We start from the raw sequence: 13,632 nt of genomic DNA, 5'->3' as shown, positions 1-13,632 counted from the left end.
CACACTATCGGCCCCCAATGGGTCAGTGTGAATCCTTTGGAATCGGGTGTTCATCGAATCGCATCACGGGATACCGCCTAACATGGTTGTCTGAGGAGATATTTCCGGACTGGCGAGGTGCAATTGCAAGACCGGAGGGAGGTGTAGCACATCGCCATTGATCTCGGCCACGACGGTTCGTGCGATGTTCTTCGGCCATTCGAGATGGCACTTGAGCTCGGAATTGCTGGCTTCCAAGCGCTCGAAAATACCCTCCGCCCACTCGATGGTCCCAAACAGGACGCGCACGCGCGAGACGTCGGCGCGGTTGGGATACTCGGCTGCGGCGAGTGGGACCATCAATAGCTGTACGCCGACGAAGTAGGCAAGCAGGAGCTGCGCCATGAGGTTATTAGGGTCGAGGAATGTCTTGAATGCGTCGTGGCATAGTTCGTACCATACACCATAGACGCCGACAAATTGAAGGTACCCCGATGCAGGAGACGCCTGGAGCGAGGCAACAACATCAACCAGTGCGGCATGGAAATCGATTTCTGTGTCTGTGGTGATGTATGGACGAATGTTTTCTAGCGCATTGTAACCTTCTTCCAGGAGGATTGGGTCTACACTCGGCAGGCTCATGAGTCTCGGTGCCATATATTTGAAATGCCACTCTGGTTGCAAGTTGAAGGCGGTAGGTGAGTGATCTTGCCGAATCTTCTCTGTGGTAAGAGCACATCCTCTCACCATCGTGATAAAATCTGTCAACCCATCGCCCATATATGAGGCTTGGAATGTGAGTGCATAGCAAGAGGCTAGCATTGCGTCGCTTTCCCCATATACCCTAGAAACCTGAGATAAGGCCGTGTTGAGTCCACTGATCGCCTGGCCTCGATGCACTAAGGACTCGCGACGGTAGTCGACTCCTGTCAGTCGCGAAAGATGGGACGCTCCAAGAGAAAGAATTGCGTGCATCAAGTATTCGTGCTGCTCAGCAAATTGAGGGATCTCATTGACCCAGACGTGATCATTGTCGACGGGTAGATGAGGATAGGCAATGGTGAGAAAATGATGGAAAAAGCGCATGTCGAGCAAGGAGAAACTCGCGCCGCAAAATGATGGCGAAACATTTGGATTTCGCTTTATCAACGGTAGATTAGATTTTCGCTGAGGTTGTTCGGTAGCTGGATAGACGCAAGTAATACCCTTCATGAGACAGCTCCCACAGGCAGGCTTCTGCTCTCCACATTTGATCTTTCTGCTTTTGCAGCTGTAACAACCACCACGGGACTTTTTGTGGGAGCGTCGCGTTAGATTTGGTGCGAGAGTGCGCGTCTTGTGACGACCTCCCCTTTTTGAGTCATAGCTGGTGGTGGTACTGCGTCGGCCACTATCCGGGGTTGATGTATGATCAGAGAGGGATGAAAGATCCCACACGGCCAGCGAAGCGAGATCTGGGGAGTCGACGCCTAGAATATCAAATGTACTGTCGTCCAAAGTCATATTTTGGGTAAGCAGTGGGGAGAATAACAGGGTGAGATGGTTGATTTTCGGGTATGGTTGATGTTTGGAATTATCTCAAGCTATCTCTATAGGGGAGCGGGCCCATGCACATGGAGGAGCCACGGCACCATCAAGTATCGGGTATGGTCGGCCAAGGGCAAGGCATACACGAGCACATCCCATGTTTAGCAAAGAAAACGGTTTGCTCATGTCAGCCCTGGCGCTCTAAGGTGTTGCGTTTGAGTGACCAACCGATTTTGTTGTTATGGATCCCCCCTCATCCAGGATCGGCATACAGCGAAACGTTTCAGCCTGGAGTGACGGTGATTCACAGAGGCAGAAGATGGGAATGTGACGCACCGGACTGGCAGTGCTCGCCAATCCGAGGAAGGACCCGATGGCCTTGTAAGGATTAGCCACGCCCTTTACATTGCGTTTTGGGGGAAGCCAATAGGGGTCAATAGTCGGTGACGTGGGTGAAGTACCCGACGCAAAATCTCCTGGGATAGTTGGAATTAGGATGACAACAGTGGTTGATAGAGTTGAGAGCGATGCCCTGTTCGAGGGAGAGATTGAATTTTGGTTAAAAATAGGCTCGCCATGCCCTCATGGGGGTTAACAACACTACTAGGGCGAAAGGTTCCAGCCCTAACGCGCGCAAGACCCTTGCGCCGCTTGCATAAGCCAGGCAGAAGCGGGTGAAAGGAGAAGGTCCACCCAGGCCACGAGTATTTCTAGGATAAGATCATCGATGATGGATGACTTGTTGAGATGAATAATAAGCGAGAGTCACGAGGAAATGGAGGATTGTGGGATCGACTTGAGCTTCTCGTGCTGCTCCTTGCTGGCTTCTTGGTGGTTTTCCTTGGTGTGTCCAGGTGACTACGGAAGCTTCAGGGAACCGGAAATGAAAGGGTAGAAGAGGAAGAAAAAACTTCGGGCAAGCCGAGGCATGACCTCCAAACTTTTGATTACTTTGGACAAGACAGGAGCATTGACTCACGACAAGCGAAGCTCAAACTCACGACCGTTTGGAGTGTTGCTGGTATTATCATTGTTCGTGTTTGTATTCTGACTACGTGGAGTATGCATCATACAAAGGTACATACTCCGTACGCGATTGCTTACAGGAAGGAGGCGGGACTTCGTATCGACAAAGGGCCAGGGAGAGGGAGCCCCGCCCGGAATGAGATTAATCCGATGTTGCTGTTCCATGCGTCGCGTCTATGACGCGTGCCGCCCACGGTCCATACATACCTATCGACAAACACGTGGACCGAGGCCTCGTCTGGGCGAGGCCTCTCCTGAATCATGTGGACAGTTCTCAGTGTAACTCCGTATATGCTGTGACATCGACGCACAGTACCTTGTCCCCTTCAAAATGGATCCTTCACCGAAAGCAATGATCAGGCTTCTTTTGCCTCGGTTGCCATTGATATTGAAAACCGCCTTATTCAACGCGTTGTCAATATCTGAGAATTCTGCCAAGCAGCATCTGACCACCGAGGTTGCTGTGGTCGTGCTGCGATCCATCATGAATATGAGGAGGCCCGTGAGGTTCTTGCAGAGGGTCTCGACAAGAGATCCAGGTATCAAAGGGCCCATATGGGTCTCAAAGGTCACTCTAGCCCCTCCGCTGGACAGGGAGGGTCCGCGCGAAGCTGTTTGTGCAGCAATTGCAGAGCTCGGGAGCGGCAACGAGACTTATACAACGCCCGACGTCGCTGCTGTTGAAGCCGAATGGAACGGCTACAGAGATGGGGTCTCCTCGACAGAACCGCGACCGGACCTACCAGAAGCTGAACAGTACAGAAAGATGATGAAAGAAGTAACCTCAGATGTGACCATTCTCTACTTCCATGGCGGTGCCTATTTCTTGATGGACCCAGCGACCGTTCGCGACTCAACCTTACGACAAGCTAGGTTGACTCGAGGTAGATGTTACTCGGTGCGCTATCGACTGGCTCCTCAGTACCCTTTCCCAGCACAGCTGCTTGATGCTTTGATGTCGTACCTGTCTTTGCTATCCCCTCCTCCTGGAGTGCCACATAGCCCAGTTCCTGCAAGACACATTGTGTTTGCCGGCGACTCTGCCGGGGCGAATCTAGCAGCAGCCTTGCTCCTGCTCCTCCTTACTCTTCGGAGAATGGGTTTGAATACAATTAGATACCATGGCGTCGATGTTCCCGTCGAACTACCCGCTGGGGTAGCCCTGAATTCTCCCTGGGTAGATATTACTCGATCCTTACCTTCCATCAACAAGAATGCACACCTCGATTACCTCGACCCTCCAACTGCTACCGGTGTGTCGAGACATGAGCCAACCCCCGATGTAGTATGGCCGACAGAACCCCCGCGCGCCGATATGTTCTGCAACGCCTCTATGTTGATACATCCATTGACTTCTCCCTTGGCTGCTGCTGCCGAGCTCTGGAAGGGAATGCCACCCGTTTTTATGTGTCTGGGAAATGAAGCGCTGGAAGATGAAATTCTGATTCTTGCCCGCAGGATGCATCAGGGTGGTGGAGTCGTCGAATTAGTCGGGTACGAGGGTATGCCTCACTGTTTCGCAATGATATTCCCTAGGTCTGTCTCTGGGTCGGACTGTTACCAGCGGTGGGGCACATTTTGCTCTGAAGTCGTTCAAGGCCGAGGAACGATTACCTCTCAAGCCAGCTGGGTGAAGGCGTTTTCTAAGCCCCTGGAGCCTATCAAAACCCCGATCGAGCAAATCAGCAATCTGAGTGATCATGATGTTGCAGACGCCATGGACAAGATGCAACAACATGCCCTTACGAGAGAAAAGGACGCCCTTCAGAAGTGGAATGAGCGACATACTAGAGCCCGACTCTGACGAAAATTCTCTTGTCCTAAGTTTTCCTAGCCCTCCTAGTGACTATCTTACAGCTTCGACTTGCCTAGATTGTCTCGTCGAGTTCGCGATCCTGTATCGACCTCGGCAAACCAAGGATAGAACGGCGGCCCATCTTCTTCAAGGGTGGCCGAGAAGTTTGCATCTCGTTTCTCCATGAAACTCTGCACGCCCTCTTTGCAGTCCTTGTTCGCGAACATGTGGTACAGGACCGCACTGTCCAAAAGATGAGTCTCCTCCGCTGATGGCTTGCCTCTCCACATCAATTCTCGATTCATGAAGCCTGCCAAAACGCTTGTCTTTTCTGCAATGTTTGTTGCAAGTTCCAATGCTCTCTTCAAAACGCCCGCTGGGTCCTCGATGACTTCCTGAAATAGACTTCCAAAATGCTTGCTATCCCCACGATAAACATCGCCGGTCGTCAGGAGGTACAAAGCATTAGAGTGGCCAATCAATCGTGGTAGAAAGAACGAGGAGTTAGATTCCATTGTGATCCCACGACGGGCGAAAACAAAGCCGTACTTTGAGGATGCATGGGCTATTCTTATGGCCGCCGAAAGACCCATCGTCAGCCCTAGGCCAACGGCTGAACCATTGAGCGCCACAATGGTTGGTTTCCGACACCGGTAGATTGCGAGGTTTAGACGTCCTCCACTGTTATAATTTGTTAGATTTCTGGGTCGAGGGCGGTAGCAGAATCTCCCACCTATCTCGATGGTCCACTAGTCTTTCTCTGCTCCCATCACTGGGAAATCCAATATCAAGATCTGCCCCAGCGCAAAAGAACTTGCCGGCTCCGGTAAGAACCACACATTTTACCCTTTCGTCCAGATCCAGCATTGGATAGACCAGCTCAAAGGCATGCATCATTTGGACGGTGAATGCATTGCCTTGTTTTGGCCGATTCAATGTGACAACAATGACTGGGGTGGCTTCAGGGGCATTTTCCGGGTAATGAGATACTTTGATATGTTGGACAGGTAGCGTCTCGTAAGATGTGGGAATCTGGACTTTCACAGGATCGGCGAGCATTTTGTGTTCTGTTCAGGTCAGCTTTGCGAGCATACGTCTATTGTCGAAGATTGATGACGGTTGGAACGCACTGCCATCTACTTGTACTCGGCATAGTACTCAACTCATGAGATTTACTCTAAGCTCTGGAGTTCCCACTGATGCGGAGATGGTAAACTCAATAATACCCAGCCTTGGGACCTCGGATGTTTTGATTTGTGAACAGTCGGAATATGTAATCACTCCCGTCTCTAGGCTTTCGGGTGACTTCTCCCTTGAAATATCCTTGAAATGAGAGTCATTCCTAAGACCACTGCAATGGTACTCATTGCAACAAAAGCATGAACTACTAGACCTGAATCACTACTGATCATGGGGAAGGATGTCGTTCGTGAAGGGTTTTGCCATCCATTGATATCCCCGCTTCATCATTAATCCGGCGCCGGAGTTGATTAGATGTGGTTCGCCAATTCCAAAACATTCTCATTGAGTCACGCCAAAACGCGTGATCTGAGTCACCTAATTAGCTACCAAACACTTCCAAAATGCAATGACTTGTGGCTTGTGACCATCGTCTCTTCACGATGTCATCGGATCTAAAGACCCGACCTCACCACTTCGTGAGAGAGCCTTGAGCAAAGTCGTTTCATCCCGTTTACGACTTGCTCCTTTGTACCTTGACCAGCAAGGCAACACATAGACCCGCGAGATGTATCCCTCTCTCATTCTTCCATGGTCTGACGCACCGTCAGAAGCAGAGACAGTTTACCGCCTTGCTGGGTACAGGAAGACGAAAGGAACATTATTCCTCATACCTCCACCCCAAGAGTCGTTACGGGAAGCGTTCAATGCGCCTCCGCGGCCCAAGACGCGAATGTCCTCTGGGGCTGTGGCGCTGTGCAAACATTTCGAGCGTGGAGGAGCCTCGTCCGAACACGGTCGACCACACACATTCTGGACCTTGCCAGTGGGTAGCAATGAGGGTAAGACAGAGATGGCTAGTCACACACTTGACAAGATGCTGGCAGAGGCTGTCTGGAAGAATGTTATGCTGCTCCACCCTGGCATAGCTGTCTACGAGATAAGAAATCCGCTTGGATATGGAATGAGGTGGACACTAGAACTTCGTGAAGTGGAAGGAGAAGGGAATTCGGAAGACGTGCAAGCGCGACAAGACAGAAAAGGCGAAGTCAAGGATAACCTTGTGAAAAGCTGGGAGATCACAAAAACCATCTTTCGAGGCTTCCTAGAGCCAATCGCTGGCATGGATCACGAACTCGCAGCTGAAGATGGCGGTGAAGCTGCAGCTTAAGCTGACATCCATGGTACCTCGACAAGGGTTCCTTGGGTCCGAGTGGTGCTCGAATACGACGGGTATTGGCCATGAAAAGATCAGGTGCCCGGTCATTCGGGTGCATACTTGGTCCATGTATATCAAGTACGGAGTACCCTGTGAGTGAGTAGCGGACAGAGCCGCGCAAACACCGACGCGCCTCGGGTATAAGGACTAGTCAATAGAGGCCTGTAAGCAGCTGCAGACCAGAAGAGAGGGTCCCTCGCGACGGGGACTCGCAGGCTACCTGTGTGCACAGGCTCCATTCCTTCTACAAGTGTTCGATGCAGGAACCTAGACGAGGACTTAACGTTCTCTATGGCATTCCACACACGTGGCGTGGCGTGTGCCTTATGTAATCCAGACACTGGTACGTGCGTGATGTGATACCTCATGGCAGGCTCGATGGAGACGCGTCCCGTGGTCGCTCTTGCCACAACTGCCTTCTCCACGTTTCAGAACCCCGCCATCTTCGACAACCTCGTCGCGATCAGCTCCACCCCCACTTAGCCATGGAGGGGTAGATTGGTGGAAATGAGGGATTAAACACGGGGACGGGGGACGGCATGGGGAGTTGATGCAACCTGGTGCGCGATGGAGCCTTGGTTGCTTGGGTCCGGCGTACGCAGTAGAGGACGGAGCGGAGGGACTTGGGCATCGACCGTCGCCCGACCATCGCAATTGTCCCTCGGCAGTCCCGAGCTCTTCCTCTGAGCTGTCCCGCACCAAATCGATCAAGCGGACCCTTCCCTGTACTCGTGTGTAGTTGTTGCAACCTGAGGCGCGAGCTTCTTGCATTTGTGAGCTCCCAGGTTTCTTCTCCGAACCTCGAACCCACTTTGCAAAGGGGCGCTACCACTGGCTGCCACGGTAGCTTTTTGCTCATTTCCTACCTCCGAGTCTCTCACCCTCAGTTCTTCTCCCACCGTTTCAACTGGGGACTCAATCCCAGCCTGGTCCCGACACACACACACGCACGCACACAACGTTCGAAGTTGGACCATGCTACAGCGCATCGTCTAGATAGAGTTCTGACTTTCCAGACGCGTTTTCGGCCGTGACATGCGGGTCATCGCGGTCATCTGCAGCTTCAGCCTCCGATCTTGCAAGGTTCTACCGCGTGTCGTTTGGGCGGTGAGATAACGCCTCTTACAGGCCACAATGGCTCACCACGCCTCACGAGTAACCTGGTCGAGGAACATGTCGGTTAAACTATCTACCAGCTGTTATTACGAGGCTCTGGGGCCAGGTAAGTTGGTGTCACTCGTCTAATAGAATCCTTCATACACATGGACCAGTGTTCTGACATTTGGTTCAGTTCCTCGCCTCAGCATCATCCATGGCTGTGTGCGGCAGGCTAGACAACATCTGCATTCGGGTCCACGCGGCGCCATTCCGCTGATCCCCAAACGGACGCCCCCTCGACAGCCTCTACCCAAGGCTTCACCAGTATGGTCCAGGTTCAAGTCTGAACTTGTGCCGGAGGCTACTCCTTACTCGGAGCTCACCATTGGTATCCCAGCTGAAACTTTTGATGGCGAGAAGCGTGTCGCTGTCGCTCCACAGAATATCCCACTTCTATTGAAGAAGGGATTCTCACGTGTCCTCGTAGAGCGTGGTGCTGGCGCCAATGCTGAATATGCTGACGAGGTTTACGAGCATGTTGGCGCTACCGTCGTTGATAGGAAGACAGTCTGGTCTGAGAGCAACATTCTTCTGAAGGTCCGCGCCCCCAACGTCGATACAGAGGTCCCCAATCTTCGCCCAGGCACCACTGTGATCTCGATGATCCAACCCATGCAGAACAGGCCCCTTGTTGAAGCTCTCGCCAAGCAGCGCGTAACTGCTTTCGCCATGGATATGATCCCCAGAATCTCTCGAGCGCAAGCATTTGATGTGCTTAGTTCCATGGCAAATATTGCTGGCTACAAAGCCGTTCTGGAAGCATCCAATCATTTCGGTCGTTTCTTGACGGGTCAAGTCACCGCCGCCGGCAAGATCCCGCCGTCAAAAGTGCTCGTCATTGGGGCTGGTGTTGCAGGTCTCAGCGCTATTACCACTGCTCGGCGCCTCGGGGCAATCGTACGTGGATTTGATACAAGATCGGCTGCTCGAGAACAGGTTCAGTCCCTTGGCGCAGATTTCTTGGAGGTTAACATCAAAGAAGAGGGTTCTGCTGCAGGCGGTTATAGCAAAGAGATGTCCAAGGAATTCATCGAAGCAGAAATGAAGCTTTTTATGGAGCAATGCAAAGAGGTCGATATCGTTGTTACCACGGCGGCGATCCCCGGTAAGCCTTCACCCAAGCTCATCACCGAGAAGATGGTCAGTGCCATGAAACCTGGCTCTGTGGTTGTCGATCTGGCCTCTGAAGGTGGTGGCAATTGCGAGGTTACCCAACCTGGAAAGCTCACCGTTCACAATCATGTTACGATCATTGGATACACGAATTTCCCATCTCGACTTCCAACGCAAGCCTCAAGTTTGTACTCGAACAATATTACCAAATTCCTGCTGTCAATGGCACCAAAGGAAAACTCCTATGGCATCGATCTAGAAGACGAGGTGGTGCGAGGCTCAATAGTCACTCGAAATGGCGAAATTATTCCTCCCGCTCCCAGAGCTGCTCCACCACCAACAACTCAAAATCAGGAGCATCATGAAGAAGTCAAGCCTGTGGAACTGACCCCTTGGCAGAAGCAGACTAGAGAAGTCGCAACCGTCGCAGGAGGAATGGGCGCTATGCTTACCCTCGGAAAGTTTACGTCACCTCTTCTCATGAGCAATATGTTCACCGCTAGCCTTGCTGGTCTCATCGGCTATCGATCTGTCTGGGGTGTGATCCCTGCCCTTCATTCGCCGCTTATGAGCGTCACCAACGCTATTTCTGGTATAGTTGGTGTGGGTGGCTTCTTCGTCATGGGAGGTGGATATCTACCAGAGACAATCCCTCAAGCTTTGGGTGCCTTGTCTGTGTTGTTGGCGTTTGTCAACGTCTCAGGCGGCTTCGTCATCACGAAAAGAATGTTGGACATGTTTAAACGAGCCACTGATCCTCCAGAATATCCATGGCTATATGCAATTCCTGGTGTTCTGTTTGGCGGAGGCTTTCTTGCGGCTGCATCTACTGGTATGGCTGGTTTAGTCCAAGCTGGATATCTCGTGAGCAGTTTGCTCTGCATTGGTAAGATGGACGTACCACGATATCTCCGCGGGTTGCTGACGAGATTCCTCAGGCTCGATATCTGGCTTGGCCTCTCAGGCCACTGCACGAACAGGCAACCTTCTGGGTATTCTCGGTGTTGGAGCAGGTATCCTTGCGTCATTAGCTGCCGCCGGCTTCTCGCCTGAAGTTCTAGCTCAGTTTGGAGGCATCGCAGCCATCGGAGCTCTGGCTGGTGAGTACTTCTATGACCCTGCCTGTTTCTTGATTGATACCTTCTGACGCATGATGTCAGGTGCTTTGATTGGACGCAGAATAACGCCGACCGAACTTCCACAGACCGTCGCTGCGCTCCACTCGGTTGTCGGCCTCGCTGCCGTCTTGACTAGTATCGGAAGTGCTCTGGCTCACGTTGAGGATATCTCTACCCTGCATATGGTCACAGCATACCTTGGCGTTGTGATTGGTAAGACTGGGGCACCCTGACCCTCTGAGTTCACCAAACATACCTAACATCCTTGTCTTTCTAGGTGGTATCACCTTCACTGGCAGTATCGTGGCTTTCATGAAACTCGCTGGAAAGATGTCTTCGCGACCATTGGCTCTACCAGGACGGCATCTAGTCAATTCTAGTCTACTTGCTGCAAACGTAGGCACGATGGGTGCTTTCGTCACAATGGCACCAGGCGCGCCGGCGGTAGCGGCGATGGCACTTTCCGCGAGTACTATTCTCAGCTTCGCCAAAGGGTACACTACCACTGCTGGAATAGGTGGTGCTGATATGCGTAAGTCAATGCCCTCTGCGGTGAAATCTTCGCTCTGCTTACGACTCGTCAGCCGTTGTGATTACTGTGTTGAACGCTTATTCCGGATTCGCGCTCGTCGCGGAGGGGTTTATGCTTGACAATTCTTTGTTGATCACAGTCGGGTCGCTGATTGGTGTCAGCGGCTCAATCCTCTCCTATATCATGTGTGTGGCGATGAATCGGTCGCTGACAAACGTCCTCTTTGGTGGCATTGCTCCTATCGCCCAAGCACCAGGCCACGAGATCCAAGGTACTGTCACAAAGACCAGTGTTGAGGAGACGGTCGACTCGCTAGTCGAGGCACAGTCCGTCATCATTGTTGTTGGCTACGGCATGGCAGTCGCAAAGGCCCAATATGCCATCGCAGAGATAACCGCGCTCCTGAGATCGAAGGGTGTTAATGTTCGATTCGCAATTCACCCTGTAGCAGGTCGCATGCCTGGCCAATGCAATGTACTTCTCGCCGAGGCCAGTGTGCCGTACGATATCGTGCTGGAGATGGATGAGATCAATGACGATTTCCCGGAAACTGACCTCACACTTGTCATCGGAGCAAATGATACTGTCAATCCTATTGCCTTGGAGTCTGGAAGTCCAATCGCTGGAATGCCAGTGTTGCATGCTTGGAAGAGCAAGCAGGTAATCGTCATGAAGAGAGGCATGAGCAGTGGTTATGGTGAGTTAAGCCAATCAAACCTCTTTGGGCCTCAATCCAAATCACCTTCCCTTCCTTGATTTGATATGTCCTCTAACGTACTGACTGAAAATCTTCCCAAAAGCTGATGTCCCTAACCCAATGTTCTACATGCCCGGAACAAAGATGCTCTTCGGCGACGCCAAGGCCACAACCGATGCGATCAAGGCTGCCCTTGAGAACAAGTACAGGGCTAAATTCCACGTCTAAGCAAATTTTCACTTATGTTGAACGCCGACACAAAGGTAAATCGCAACCTGCAACGATTTTGGGTTCGTTTTGGGGTCAACTGTCGTGCGATTTATGCTACATACAATTCTTGTTGGTGGGTGCATCTTTGGCGAAGAACATTTAGACTGAGTGTCCCATGTCCGCGTCATGAGCCTTGAAACCGGGGTAGGGTCTTTAAACTACTTTAGAGGAAATCTACATAAAGTCTTTCAGTCGCTTAAATCCAGCACACTTGGTCCTACACGGAAAATCGCCACCGTCTTAAGACTCTTGATCACTTCCGCGAAGCATCAATATTATTATACACATTGCACCTGAACTAGAGCGCGCCGCGCATGCGCATAGGTCTAAAGAGCAGAGGAAAGAGCTCAAGAAAGGATTATTACACGATATAGCAGTTGCAATAAGCATTCCGGTGGTAACAGCGGCCACGATTTCTTTTATTCTTTCTAGTGTAGTGTCACAACGTCCCTTGCTTCGCTTGAACTCGACTCGTCTATGCCTTTTTGGATATAACCTGATCTAAGACCTTGAGGGCATTCCGCAAGCTCTGGAATCTAGGCTCGCTAAGCTCCCCTGTTGTCTCCTGCTCCAGCAGTCTTCCCGTAGCACTATCATACCCATGTTCCCCAACATCTGGAAACTCCGTGTGCACGGTGACACCGGCTGCCTTCAGCTTTTCGGCGGCAACTTCACTCAAAACGGCAGGGACCGCTGAGTCACTTTTTCCGTGGACGAGGATGGTTGGAGGGAGGTTATCCAAGCGACCAAAGGTGAGAGGATACAGCGAGTGGTGAGTGGAAGGAATCGCTCGTACGCCTCCCTTGGCCACTTCATCCCCTAAACCCGGGACGCCCGTCATGTAATCTAGAAATAGGGCGTCGATGTGAAAGGTTGAAATAATTGCCATACGCAGGTCAGTACTCGGATCCGCAGGATAAGGATATGCGGCTAATACTGGCTTCTCCTTAATCGATGCCAGCGTCTGCTTTATCTCGGTGGTGTCGAAAACAGGGAGACCAAATATGTTGCCTCCCTTGGTGAGATAATGCGCATTCGCCATGTCGAGCATTCCGTAGACAGAAAGCAACGCAGCCGGCTTGTCTTTTGCGATGACAGAAGTCGTCAGGGCCAAAAATCCGCCAGCACTAGAACCGGAGAGTACCACTGGACCGAGCTCGATCCCGATATGGCTGGACAGGGACGTCAGCACCCATTGGTAGGCGTCTACCGCATCTTCTACAGAGGCGTGTGCAGTCTTCTCGGGAATGAGCCGATAGTCTGGTGTGACGAAGATCCACCCTCGACTTGCGCTTGCTTGCGCCAGCCATGTTGGGAAGAACGCATATCGATCTCCTATCACCTAAAGTAAGGTCGCCTGTCAGTCAAGTGTTCCGTTACAGAGTCCGAGGAGAAAGCCTTACCAAAAACCCGCCATGGTAGTGGATCAAGACTGGTGGAGGGGAAGGCGGCTTCGTGGAGGGGTACAAGACATCAACATTCAACTCAAGGCCATCCGCGGCCTTGAACGGGAACACCCTGTTCGTGTACCCTTCGAACCCAGACATTTGCGTAGCCATATTTTCGCAAGTCGTTTTCCCGCACTAGTTAGCTCGCAGTCTGATCGGCATCAAGGTATATATATGGCAGGTTGACATGATCGATGTTTCTTGACACTGACGGACGTGCGAGTAAGTAAGGACACTCATTCCGATGCGACCCCCCATTTAGCGATCACGTGTAACACTAATTCCGATGATGGGCGGAACCATGCCAACAGGCGTAGGTGTTGCTGTGTGGGTTAAGTCTTGACATGAAACGACAGCGAGATGTGTCACTTGCTCCTCGAAGCCAGCGCGACGGTAAGTGATAAGAATGGTATGTAACGGTTTTCTCGTAATCAGACCTCGGATCAAATGTGCTCGTGACGGTTCCTTCAAGTCCCCCTGGATCAACAAAAGCCAAAGTAGCTTGAGTCTTGGTTGGCAGAGGTGAGATTTGGGAATTCCAAAACATCCTCGTCTCAGGTTAAATTCGGCA

General features: G+C 51.7%; 6 protein-coding genes across 6 annotated transcripts; 3 read left to right on the top strand and 3 right to left on the bottom strand.

The window, feature by feature from the left end:
* Positions 1-63: 63 nt before the first annotated feature.
* Positions 64-1,482, bottom strand: A1O9_01941 (uncharacterized protein; the record flags this gene model as incomplete). The annotated part of the gene is made up of 1 exon (XM_013407517.1): positions 64-1,482. The coding sequence occupies one exon, from the start codon at positions 1,480-1,482 to the stop codon at positions 64-66; it is 1,419 nt and encodes a 472-aa protein (XP_013262971.1).
* A 1,381-nt stretch (positions 1,483-2,863) lies between these two features.
* On the top strand, positions 2,864-4,336 carry A1O9_01940 (uncharacterized protein; the record flags this gene model as incomplete). Its single annotated transcript, XM_013407516.1, has 1 exon — positions 2,864-4,336. One exon carries the CDS (start codon positions 2,864-2,866, stop codon positions 4,334-4,336), a length of 1,473 nt encoding a protein of 490 aa, XP_013262970.1.
* A 47-nt stretch (positions 4,337-4,383) lies between these two features.
* Positions 4,384-5,386, bottom strand: A1O9_01939 (enoyl-CoA hydratase; the record flags this gene model as incomplete). Its single annotated transcript, XM_013407515.1, has 2 exons — positions 4,384-5,008; positions 5,061-5,386. 2 exons carry the CDS (start codon positions 5,384-5,386, stop codon positions 4,384-4,386), a joined length of 951 nt encoding a protein of 316 aa, XP_013262969.1.
* A 688-nt stretch (positions 5,387-6,074) lies between these two features.
* Positions 6,075-6,677, top strand: A1O9_01938 (uncharacterized protein; the record flags this gene model as incomplete). The annotated part of the gene is made up of 1 exon (XM_013407514.1): positions 6,075-6,677. One exon carries the CDS (start codon positions 6,075-6,077, stop codon positions 6,675-6,677), a length of 603 nt encoding a protein of 200 aa, XP_013262968.1.
* A 1,182-nt stretch (positions 6,678-7,859) lies between these two features.
* Positions 7,860-11,571, top strand: A1O9_01937 (uncharacterized protein; the record flags this gene model as incomplete). Its single annotated transcript, XM_013407513.1, has 7 exons — positions 7,860-7,947; positions 8,017-9,882; positions 9,935-10,096; positions 10,157-10,327; positions 10,392-10,646; positions 10,699-11,343; positions 11,447-11,571. The coding sequence occupies 7 exons, from the start codon at positions 7,860-7,862 to the stop codon at positions 11,569-11,571; spliced, it is 3,312 nt and encodes a 1,103-aa protein (XP_013262967.1).
* A 517-nt stretch (positions 11,572-12,088) lies between these two features.
* On the bottom strand, positions 12,089-13,172 carry A1O9_01936 (uncharacterized protein; the record flags this gene model as incomplete). Its single annotated transcript, XM_013407512.1, has 2 exons — positions 12,089-12,955; positions 13,017-13,172. The coding sequence occupies 2 exons, from the start codon at positions 13,170-13,172 to the stop codon at positions 12,089-12,091; spliced, it is 1,023 nt and encodes a 340-aa protein (XP_013262966.1).
* Positions 13,173-13,632: the final 460 nt, after the last annotated feature.

Source organism: Exophiala aquamarina (assembly GCF_000709125.1).
Source record: "Exophiala aquamarina CBS 119918 chromosome Unknown aczIA-supercont1.2, whole genome shotgun sequence".
NCBI classification, from domain to species: domain Eukaryota; kingdom Fungi; phylum Ascomycota; class Eurotiomycetes; order Chaetothyriales; family Herpotrichiellaceae; genus Exophiala; species Exophiala aquamarina.
This window is presented reverse-complemented; position numbering and strand designations above follow the sequence as displayed.